Source organism: Symphalangus syndactylus, chromosome 16, assembly GCF_028878055.3.
Source record: "Symphalangus syndactylus isolate Jambi chromosome 16, NHGRI_mSymSyn1-v2.1_pri, whole genome shotgun sequence".
Taxonomy (NCBI): Eukaryota; Metazoa; Chordata; class Mammalia; order Primates; family Hylobatidae; genus Symphalangus; species Symphalangus syndactylus.
In genome coordinates this window covers 46,151,707-46,163,411 of record NC_072438.2, presented here as the reverse complement: position 1 = coordinate 46,163,411, position 11,705 = coordinate 46,151,707, and the positions used below count along the sequence as shown (strand labels likewise).

The 11,705-nt window shown below is 40.8% G+C and overlaps 2 protein-coding genes across 3 annotated transcripts in view; one reads left to right on the top strand and one right to left on the bottom strand.

The window, feature by feature from the left end:
• The first annotated feature begins 3 nt into the window (after positions 1-3).
• On the top strand, positions 4-4,864 carry RPL9 (ribosomal protein L9). Of its 2 annotated transcripts, none has more exons than XM_063619856.1 (8): positions 4-99; positions 550-596; positions 678-793; positions 1,308-1,403; positions 2,447-2,579; positions 4,052-4,132; positions 4,347-4,463; positions 4,763-4,864. In XM_063619856.1, exons 2-7 carry the CDS (start codon positions 551-553, stop codon positions 4,451-4,453), a joined length of 579 nt encoding a protein of 192 aa, XP_063475926.1. In that variant the 5' UTR covers positions 4-99; position 550; the 3' UTR covers positions 4,454-4,463; positions 4,763-4,864. The 2 variants fall into 2 exon arrangements, with proteins under 2 accessions (XP_063475926.1, XP_063475927.1); XM_063619857.1 differs by having other exon boundaries at positions 77-468.
• Positions 4,865-6,649: 1,785 nt separating this feature from the next.
• The window catches only part of KLB (klotho beta), a 69,568-nt gene continuing 64,512 nt past the window's right edge, over positions 6,650-11,705 (bottom strand). Inside the window, exon 7 of the mRNA XM_055246004.2 lies at positions 6,650-11,072. Within this exon, the coding sequence (XP_055101979.1) occupies positions 10,687-11,072 (386 nt within the window). The 3' untranslated portion in view covers positions 6,650-10,686. The remainder of the gene's footprint in view (positions 11,073-11,705) is intronic.

The following is an 11,705-nucleotide window of genomic DNA, read 5'->3' as shown; positions in this document are numbered from 1 at the left end:
TACGTGCGTCGCGCATTCATGACGCAATACGCAGGCCCCTTACGAGATACAAGTGCGTAATGACGACAGACGTTCTTTCTTTGCTGCGTCTACTCCGAGGTAAGGATGTTTCTGTGCTCGTGGGGGTACTGGGAATCTAAAGCCATCTGCTCTGGGAAAGGCTGCGGCGCGGCTCCTACTCTCGGAACCTTCTCCTGTTTGTCCCCCAGCTCGGCAAGCGCCATATGAGCCTGGCGGCGCCGGATGCGAATCCTGTTCTGGGCTTTTTGGCCTATTCCCGCCCCTCAGTCTTGCCGGGATGGCACTGCCCGCATAGGACGTCCAGGGTTGGGCTGAGCGGGAGTTCCACTGCTGGGCCTCGTAATTCTCGCTTTGGGGCTGCTCCTTCCAGCCTGGGACACACTGGGGCCCGCTGTCGGTCTCCCGTCCTCCGACATCCTGTCTGGAACTTACGCCTGGCAGTCTCCGGTAGGAGTGGAGTTCTGTGCGGCGTAGTTTGGTGGAAAAACGGGCCTTGCGTCGGCCTCACCCCCAGTGTTTGTGTTTCAGAATGAAGACCATTCTCAGCAATCAGACTGTCGACATTCCAGAAAATGGTATGAGACTTCACTTTTACTTACATCTTTACTGCACGTTCCAAGCGTTGTGTGGCCTGACGAGTGTGTTTTCTCTTCTAGTCGACATTACTCTGAAGGGACGCACAGTTATCGTGAAGGGCCCCAGAGGAACCCTGCGGAGGGACTTCAATCACATCAATGTAGAACTCAGTCTTCTTGGAAAGAAAAAAAAGAGGGTGAGGGTTTTTCTTCTGATAATTCAGTTGCTCGTTGGAAGGTGGTTTATAGCAGCATCACATTTGGTTGCTTTAACAATTTTCGAATTGAGGTTCAGTGCTTAACTTTAAATGTTGCTGTCGAGAATACCAGCCTGTTTAGTGAAATTGAAAAACCAGATTCTGAACACAGCCAATTATATATAAAGCTCAAATGTAGTAGTGGTCATTAGTGACACGTCTTAATGGTGTTAGAAGTTTGGTTTATTTTCCTAGTGATCGCTTTGTAAAAATCTTAGGACCTGGCAGTAGGTCATTTAAACCTGGTGATTTAATTTTCCAGAAGGGAAGTTTGTTGCAACTTGTACAAAGCTTAACTATTGGGAGATTTTATAGGTGGTTGGATTTTTCCGGTTGAAAACCATGTGCTTTGATTAGGGTTAATTCTAGAGTCTTAAAGTAATTCAGTAAGTGGTCTGTTGTCTTTTAAGCCTGCATATTTCTGGAAAGAATACATTTTTTTGTTCTGTTACAGCTCCGGGTTGACAAATGGTGGGGTAACAGAAAGGAACTGGCTACCGTTCGGACCATTTGTAGTCATGTACAGAACATGATCAAGGGTGTTACACTGGTAAGCAGATGGATTAGACTTCCTTGTTTTGGAAAGGGAGGTTTCTCAAACCTGTGCTTTATACAGCAGAAGTGTCTCTGTCAGAGAATGGGTTATGTATTTTATTTCGTGTAATACACAAGAACTTGGCAAAAATAGGCATCTCTGGGTCTTTAAGAGATAGAGCTGAGAGCAAAGACCAGATGGATACAACATGTTTTTTCTGTTGTTGGTTTTTTTTTTTTTTTAAAATCAAGACTAGGGTCTCGCTATTTTGTCCAGGCTGAGCTCAAGCGATCCTCCCACATTGGCCTCCCATAGTACTGGGATTGCAGGCATGAGCCACCATGCATGGCTAGATGGGTGCAACTTTTAAAAAGTAGGCTAATGATGAATTTTCACACCTTCCGAATTTTCTTTTTTTAAGATAGGAAATCTACAGTTGCAGTACTAGTTGCCAATCAAATCTCACCATCAGGACCCCTTGTTGGGATAGAAAAAGATGTAGTTTCTGAGTTTTCTGTCTGCTGCCGTAATGTATGTATTCTTTCCAACCCACCATCTCTCCCCTCAAGATAAAAAGTTCATGCTGAAATGGTTTTCTTTGTATTATACCTTCTAGAATGCACCTGATAATGGCACCCTGTACATCTATTATAAATCTGTTAAGATTCCCCCATCTACCCTTGCTCTTAGCCTTAAGTTCTTTGAAGGCAGGGGGCCTGCCTTTGGCTTGGTGGTCTCAATTCTGCCATGTGCTGTACCTTAGTAACTCAGTAAATGTTAGTCTAATGTCTAAGATCAGGGCTTTGGAGTTCTCATTAAAAGAAGGCAGCATTGTTCATTGAGGGCATAAGAGAGTGAAATAAAGCCTCCACAAGGAGCTTTACAGTCCACTGAAAAGACAGAACAATGTTTATAAGGCTTGGTTCAGGTGACAGTTATTAGAAAATCTTGACAGTGAGTGTTACATTTTAAAATAAGTATAAGCATCTTAGAAAATTTTAAAACTGTTAAAAGTATTCCTCAGCATTGCTAATAGCTTGCTTATTTATTTAACATAGGGCTTCCGTTACAAGATGAGGTCTGTGTATGCTCACTTCCCCATCAACGTTGTTATCCAGGAGAATGGGTCTCTTGTTGAAATCCGAAATTTCTTGGGTGAAAAATACATCCGCAGGGTTCGGATGAGACCAGGTATGTGCATACCCTCAGACAAAATTAAGAAATTTTTTCTTCATATTTTTTTTCCTCCTTTTCCACTCCCAACTTCCATACTTTAGTTAGCTGTTGTTTTGTGTTTGTGCTGAGTAAAACCAGATTTGTTTTAGAATTATCTCTTGATTACACTTACAACTGTTGGTGCTACTTAAGGGTTTATATCATTATATCGATTACAATTTCAGAAAGTTGTTACATTGGAGTAGGTTGCAGTGGTGGTTGTATTTAACTTGGCAAATGAAATCTTTTAAAAAGACTTTAAATTTACAAAAGGTGTATATAATGGTGTGTATTTATGGAGCACAATGTGATGTTTCAACACATGCATATTCTGTGGAATGACCAGATCAGGCTAATAAGCACATCCATCGCTCCATTTATTTCTTTGTGGTAAGAACCTTTAAAATCTAAAGAGAAAACTACATGAGTAGTGGTTAATAGCCTAGCTTAAATTTCAGCTCTCACTGTCCACCTTGGGCATATCATCTCTCTGCAGCTTAAAATTGCAAACATCTTTGATTAAATGAGTTAAAGTTGAAAAACAACAGTGCATGCATAATACATAGTAAACACAGTAGCTTTAAAAAAATTTAAAGCTTAGTGCTTTTTATTTGAGGCAGGGTCTTGCTCTGTTGCCCAGGCTGGAGTACAGTGGCATGATCTCAGCTCATTGCAGCCTCCACCTTCGTGCTCAGGTGTTTCTCCCACCTCAGCCTCCCCACTAGCTGGCACTACAGGTGCCTGCCACCACATCCAGCTGATTTTTGATTTTTTTGTAGAGACTGTTTCGCCACGTTGCCCAGGCTGATTTCAAGGAATGCTATGGTGCCTGGCCCCAGCTAATTTTTACATTTTTTGTAGAGGCAGGGTCTTGCTGTGTTGTCCAGGCTGGTCTTGAACTTGCAGGCTCAAGCAGTTCTTCCACCTCGACCTCTTAAAACATACCTGGCTCGGCCTCTTGATGCATTTTGATTCCATTGGGGTGGGGAGGGGTGGGAAGAAGGGAGATTCTTAGTATCAAAATAATGGCTCTCCAAAAATACTCTGATACTAGCTATGGTCAGCAACATTTAATGAGAACCCATATGTAAAAAATAAACCTGCCTCCTGGCTTCAAGCACTTCGCCTGCCTCAGCCTCCTGAGTAGCTGGGAGTATAGGCACGTATCACCACGCCCACCTAATTTTTTGTATTTTTACTAGAGATGGGTTTCACAGTGATAGCCAGGATGGTCTCGATCTCCTGAACTCATGATCGGCCCGCCTCAGCCTCCCAAAGTGCTGGGATTACAGGCGTGAGCCACTGCGCCCGGCCTCAAAATCTTAAGAAAAGGTTCTTTTGGTGCGTGGAGTTTTACATGGAATAAATTAGTGCCTCTGCAATTTAAATATTTTTTACACAGATCTGGTTTTGTGTTAATGCTATGCAAATACCCTCTCCCTTTTTAGGTGTTGCTTGTTCAGTATCTCAAGCCCAGAAAGATGAATTAATCCTTGAAGGAAATGACATTGAGCTTGTTTCAAATTCAGGTTTGTATGTTTACTATGTCTAATGCCTACAAGATTTTGTCTAAATCTTGTTGTCTAAAATACAGTATTTTGCTAATTTTTATTTGGTTAGCTTTTTAAACTGTGAAAATAAAAAGGTCACATTCTGAAATTTTAAGTAGCGCATATAATGAAATACTTTCTTTTTAAGATGGGTTAGGCTGATATATTAATTGCTTTATCTTCACTCCTATAGCGGCTTTGATTCAGCAAGCCACAACAGTTAAAAACAAGGATATCAGGAAATTTTTGGATGGTATCTATGTCTCTGAAAAAGGAACTGTTCAGCAGGCTGATGAATAAGATCTAAGAGGTAAGTTCTTACAAGTTTTATTACTGCTTTCGTTGAATGAAGCTCTTAATTTACTAAAAGACTTAAACTGAAGTTGTAGTAATAGAAAATGGAGAGTTAAGCATTCTGGAACACAGTAAATTTGACAGAATAAAAGATGGAATTGGCATGCATTTTACTATGTATAGTTCACTATGAATTAGTAAGTCATAGTCTTGAGGTATGTTTTAGATTATTTAGAATAGTACAGAAAAAAGATTAGTACTTTTCTGGGCAAGTGTATTGATGGGGATTTTCAGATTTTTTTTTTTTTTTTACAGTTACCTGGCTACAGAAAGAAGATGCCAGATGACACTTAAGACCTACTTGTGATATTTAAATGATACAATAAAAGACCTATTGATTTGGACCTTCTTCTTAAACCGGTTATCCTTTTTAGCTAGTTTTTCTCCCTCGTGGAACAAGGAGCTTTAATCTGGTTCTTGAAGGAATAGCAAGGATATATTTTAGGCAAGAGGAATATTGTACCAGTGACAGGCAAACATGAGGCCGTTCATCATTGCATATAGAACTTTAGGAATACCCTGAAAGTGTCTAAATTTGCTGAGGCATGAATTTGAATATTTGGTAAGGCAAATGTTGTCTTATTCACCGGTGGAAAAAACAGCTGCAGAGTAGAACAAAGTGATACAGCATCAGTTAGAATTAGAAGGTGTAGTTGGTTTGGTTCATGGTCTCAATAATCTTGTCCTTTACCTCAGCCATTTACTTCCGTACCCTAGAACTTGTTTTTAAAAATTGATAACCCTTCCATAATCTCTTAATTCCATGTATTACACTTTAAATACGGTACCAGGCCACCATAACTAGACTTAGGTCAACATGGTGACCCCCAAACCGTCGTGAATTCTACATCTCATTTGATGGAAACTACGATTTCTTTTTTTTTTTTTTTTTTTTTTTTTTTTTTGAGACGGAGTCTTTCTCTGTCCCCCAGGCTGGAGTGCGGTGGCGTGATCTCGGCTCACCGCAACCTCCACCTCCTGGGTTCACGCCATTCTCCTGCCTCAGCCTCCCGAGTAGCTGGGACCACAGGCGCCCGCCAGCACGCCCGGCTAATTTTTTTGTATTTTTTAGTAGAGACGGGGTTTCACCGTGTTAGCCAGGATGGTCTCGATCTCCTGACCTCGTGATCCACCCGCCTCGGCCTCCCAAAGTGCTGGGATTACAGGCTTGAGCCACCGCGCCCGGCCTGGAAACTACGATTTCTAAGGCAAAATTTAACACTCATCCTTGATCAAATGCATCAGGAAAACGTGCTAAGGACCTTCATTGTAAGGTATGGTCCGGTACTTTATCAGAAAGATTAAATATAAGGACAGAGGTAGCAATCAGTTGGCATATATGTTATCTTGGATCTTACAATGTCTTACTCAGTTGCCCAGGCTGGAATACAGTGCCATAGTCATAGCTCTGTAACTTCAAACTCCTGGACTCAAGCGATACTCCTACCTGCCTCAGCCTCCTTAGTAGCTAGGACTACAGGCAGGAACCATCACGTCTTTTTTTTTTTTTTTTTTTTTTTTTTTAAGTATGGATGGGGTCTCATATTTCCCAGGCTGGTCTTGAACTCCTGGCCTTCAGTGTTCCTCTGGCCTCCCAGAGGGCTGGAACTACAGGCATGGGTCACCATGCCCTATACATCTTAGATCTGGATTCAAGTACACTAATTGAACATACATTAAGGAGTTGCTGTTTGATGACTATGTGGTTAGGTTTTTAAGAAATTTGGAGGAAATCATAAATCTAGGATTTGCTCAGAAATACCTGGGATGGGGTTGTAGGCGATGAATGGGATCAACATGAAGTAAGATCACATGCCCGAAAGGTTGGGAAATATGGGTCCATTAGATACAAATTTCTTACAATGTAGAAAATGAAACAAAAACCTGCGTATTTCACCTGGATTACTGTGACAGTCTTAACTGGTCATCTTCCTCTCCTGTCAATTTTCAGCATCAGCCGGGGTACTGATTTTGAAATGGATTATAGCACTGCAACAGGTTCTTTTTCCCTGTTTTCTTTTTAAAATAGCTTCCCCATTGTACCTGCAGCCGTTTTTAACTCAATTTTTCTGACTTCTGCACTATAGCGGAATTGACCTGGCTATTCCTCGATGCCAAGCACTCTGCCATTAAGCATTTAAGTTGTCTTTTTCCTTTTAGAATGCTCTCAGCTGAGCTATGTGGCTAATTCACTTACCTTCAGGTCTTTTCAGTGAATCCTGCCTTGACCACCCTATTAAAAATAGTAGACCCGCTCCTTAAGCTTGTCCTACTGTCTTTTTACCCTTCTCCACTTGTTTTTGTCCATAGCATTTGTAATTTTAATATTTACAATTTGTTGTGAATTGATGATGTGCTTTTTTCTGCTAGGATGTAACCTTCACAAGGATGTAATTTTTGTACTCTGGTGTATTCAAACTACCAGAACAATGGCATATAGCTGTTTCCTGGATTGCCAAGGAACTCGGTAATAGCAGTGGGACTGGAAGAGAGAGATTTTGGGAAGGTATTGACAGGATTTCAAAACAGTATGAGGCTTGTGGGAGAAATTTCCAAGCGGCAATATTCTAGTGGGGTGGAGATGCTCATGAGAGGATCAGCTTATGGGTAGTAGCTGCTGTGGGAGTAAATAAGATTTCTTTGAGCATGAAATGGACTGGCATGCTGGGTCTGACCTTCATAAGATAAGAGACTGGTTGTAGCTAAACAGTGATTTTTTTTTAATAACTTGGGTATAATAAATGAGCCTAGTTCTCCAGGGAAAACTTAATTCTTCTGTGTCTGCTATGGATAAGCACTTGTGCACTATTTTTGCAATTTTTAGATGTAGGCGTCCACATATTTTTGAGATGGGGTCTTTGTCACCCAGGTTGGAGTGCAGTGGCGTGATCTTGGTTCACTGCAACCTCTGTCTTCCAGGCTCAAGCAGTCCTCCCACCTCAGCCTTCTGTGTAGCTGGGACCACAAATATGTGCCACCACGCCTGGCTAATTTTTTGTAGAAAGGGTTTTGCCATGTTGCCCAAGCTGGTCTCAAACTCCTGGAATCAAGCAATCCGCCTGCCTTGGCCTCCTGAAGTGCTGGGGTTACAGGTGTGAGCCACCACACCTGAGCCACATTTTTTGAGAAAATATACCCAGAAGTAACGTACCAAGTTGGTGCACAACTAGGCAGAAGGGCATTCGGGGAGGCAGTCGGGGCAGAGCCCATTTACAATGCCAAACCCATTCACATTCAACAGTTGTTAAAATTGACCAGGTTGTTAGTTGAATACAAGTGGTCAGCATGAACCAGTTTATTTGGAATAAATTACATTGAAAATTAAACATGTAGTCACACTGTACTGGCCTCATTTTCCAGAGGCTCTTTAAATATAGTTGTGATTTTCCAGGTTGTTACATTGAATATACAATAAACACAAGTTAGATTTTTCACAACACATCTCAGAAAAGCTTAAACTCCAAAGATCTTACCTGCTTGCTCCTTTCAAAAGCTATCAGTTTCTGGTTGACCTTTGATGGTTTTTTTTTTTTTTTTTTTTGAGATGGAGTCTCGCTTTGTCGCCCAGGCTGGAGTGCAGTGGTGCAATCTTGGCTCACTGCAAGCTCCGCCTCCCGGGTTCACGCCATTCTTTTGCCTCAGCCTCCCGAGTAGCTGGGATTACAGGCATCCGCCACCACGCCCAGCTAATTTTTTGTATTTTTGAGTAGAGATGGGGTTTCACCGTGTTAGCCAGGATGGTCTCGATCTCATGACCTCGTGATGCGCCCACCTCGGCCTCCCAAAGTGCTGGGATTACAGGCGTGAGCCACCGCACCTGGCCGACCTTTGTATTTAGGGGAGTTTATGGTAAACCAGCAAGTTAGAAAAGGGGGACATGCTTTAAGCGTAAGCTCTTAATGTGAAAAAGGCATAGTGAAGGTTAATAGATTTGTGAACTGTGAGTACGAGATACTTTTAAACAAAGTGAGAGAGAAAGCAAAACCTGAAAGATAAATTCCAGGTTTTTGTTATTCCTGTGGCTGACCATTTTTTTTTTTAAGACCTTGATGTTAAAGAGAGGTTAATGAGTTGCCCAGTTGACATTAAAGAATTTTCCGTGGAGTTCTTCGGTCAAGGTGAATCAGTGTGGCACAAAGGGGAAAAAAACCCAGCCAAGTGATTCTTTTAAATGACTTACTGTTTATACATAGTTACAGTAATAAAAACAGAATTGACTAGTTGTATGCATAACCTTAGGTACATAGTTCTCAGAGGGAGATATTAATACTAAAAAATTCCTTGAAAATCATACCTCAAAACTGCCAAGGAGACTAGAGAAGAGTAAAGCAGAATTTTACTGTTCCGTTTGCCAGGCCAAATAGCAAATTGATTTCTCATCATGTTTGCATTTACTTAAATTGACTAATTGTTTACAGTATTTTGGAAACTTGTTCATTAGCAGTTAGAATTTCAATTGGGTACTGAATTTAGCTTCAGACATAGGTGGACCTAGAATATAATCAAAACTGCCTTAATTTACTAAGGCTTTGTAACAGAAGAACATCTCTTGTGACTGTTAAGGTCTAAATTGCTGGAGTGAGCAGACAAGGACAAATTACTGTGTGCAATGGGTGTTAAATGTTGACCTAAAGAAAGAATAGGTATAAATAGGTGCATATTTAAGTTTTCTTCCTCGGATGTTTAAAATACACTGAATAAGTCTCAAGGACAGAGTTCATTTCCCAAAATGTCAAATTATCCAAGTCAGATCTAGTTATTAACCCTAGCCCAAAAGGGTGCTATATAAAACAATGTAAACTCATTCAGTATTCTGAATTGTTGCTTTACTTACAGTATAGCAACTTCTATTCACAGAGTTGAGTCTAGCTTTCCTTCATCCTGTGATCTTTCCATGAGATGAGGTTTTGGAAATTACTTTTATTTTTATTTTTTATTTTGAGAGAGTCTTGCTCTGTCTCCCAGGCTGGAGTGCAATGGCACGATCTTGGCTCATTGCAACCTCTGCCTCTCGGATTCAAGCGATTCTCCTGCCTCAGCCTCCTGAGTAGCTGGGATTACAAGTGCCCACCACCATGCCCAGCTAACTTTAGTATTTTTAGTAGAGATGGGGTTTTGCCATGTTGGCCAGGCTGGTCTCGAACTCCTGACCTCAGGTGATCCACCCACCCTGGCCTCCCAAAGTGCTGGGATTACAGGCGGTGCCACAGTGCCTGGCCGGAAATTACATTATTTTAAAAAATCAGATCTAGTAAAAGATCACAAATTAGATATTCTGTAGGTGATTTTGTTGTTGTTAGAAAATTGAAGGGCTGGATCCTCTTAAGAGTCTGTTTTGTAACTGACTTAGACAAGCACTACTTAGCCTATTGTGTTTTCTTTCCATTTTAGAACCACCCTGACCTAAAGGAGAAAGCACCTTATTAGAAGTGACAGAATATATATTATCTATCACTGACTATCCAGTTTAAAGAAGAGTGTTAAATCTCTGCTGTAGAGTCTAACAAAGTTTTGCTGTTGCTTTTTTCTTTTTTTTTTTGGACACAGAGTCTTGCTGTTGTCGCCTAGGCTGGAGTGCAGTGGCGCAATTTCGGCTTACTGCAACCTCTGTTTCCTGGGTTCAAACAGTTCTGCCTCAGCCTCCCAAGTAGCTGGGATTACAGGTGCCACTGTCACCACGCCTGGCTATTTTTGTATTTTTAGTAGAGACATGGTTTCACCATGTTGGCCAGGCTGGTCTCAAACTCCTCACCTCAGGTCATCTCCCCGCCTCGGCCTCCCAAAGTGCTGAGATTACAGGTGTGAGCCACAGCGCCCAGCCCAGAGTTTTACTTTTTAAAAATAATTTATTGTACCACAAGTAGCTGTTAGTAGAGATGAAAGCTAGAGCAGAATGATGGAATACAGTTCATCAAACTAAGAAGCAATGTAGCATGTAATCTTCCTAGCTTACTGTCAGGATGAAGCCTTTATGTTTACATCCAAGAACTGAATTCACTGATGTCAACACCTAAGGGAAAGTTCTTTGAACCACACAGCAGAGACAGTTGTCATCACCTTGGTTACAGCTGTATCTCAGATTGTCTTTCTATAATACAGGTATATCTCCTGTAAGTTACCAGCATATGGAACTGGGATGAATTTTTAAACTGTCTATCATGCAGACAAATAAGATCAGTTTAGCTAAGAACTCTCTTGCCTTTCTTTAATGGTATGTGTTGTAAGTTTTTTGCTTTCCAAAACTTTCTTCTCTTCTGCCTATGAAAAATGGCAATTGATGAGAGTAGAACCAGAGTGGAGAAGAAGCAACAACCCAGGAATATCAGTGGTTTCTTCTGCACAAGGAATAAGCAGACAGTGCACTCTGTATTTTTTTGGGTCTGACTGCATCTAGAACTACTGTTCTCAGAAGGGAAGCCACTGCTGCTGATCACTTTGTTGTAAAACTGTATTGAGGATTTAGCTTTAAAATCAGATGTGAAGAATCCAAATCTGGGTTTAGATTTCTCTTCAGCCAGTTTGAATGCATAATAGCCTTTGATTCTGACTTTATCAATCAGGTATGCTGAAAAAGATCAGAAATTAACATTAATCACAAATGGACTATGAAATATCTTTGAAGAAGAATTCAGTTTTCATTGAAACAAGCTAAAATTATGCCCATAATAAAGGTAGTGATTTTTATTAGAGGTTTTTTTTGACATTTATTCTTTTATATTCTATGTAAAGGAGAAGGTGAAAATATGTATAATTTAAGTCTAAAAGAAATTTGTAGTGAGACTTGATCCATAAACAATCCAAAAACTCTTGGAGGAAAAAGCAAATTTAAGGAGCAGAGCAGTGAAGGTTGTCACTTTTGTTTAAAGGGTCACAAGCAGAAAAATGCTGCCTATTTGGCCTGATTGTGAACCTCAGATGTGCTCTTGGTGCAGCCCAGGAATCACAGTTGGTTTTACCCACTCTCGCTCGCTTAGGCTACCATGATGTGGTTATTTCACATTGCATGCCTGTATTGAAACATTTCATGCATCCCATAAATTTATACACCTATTTACCCACAAACTTTTTTAAAGCCTAGCAAGCATGCTGAAAATAAGTAATCCAAAATAGTGACTGTTTATCCTGGGGAGTGAGATTTCAGGTGATTTTTTAAAAACTTCTCCATGTGCCCAGTTTTCTATAATGGGTATGTGTTACT

Bases quoted from the DNA above. Each gene is read 5' to 3' on its own strand.
- RPL9 (XM_063619856.1), top strand. From the start codon at position 551: ATGAAGACCATTCTCAGCAATCAGACTGTCGACATTCCAGAAAATG. The intron at 597-677 runs GTATGAGACTTC...TTTCTCTTCTAG, and splicing joins TGTCGACATTCCAGAAAATG to TCGACATTACTCTGAAGGGA. The intron at 794-1,307 runs GTGAGGGTTTTT...GTTCTGTTACAG, and splicing joins TTGGAAAGAAAAAAAAGAGG to CTCCGGGTTGACAAATGGTG.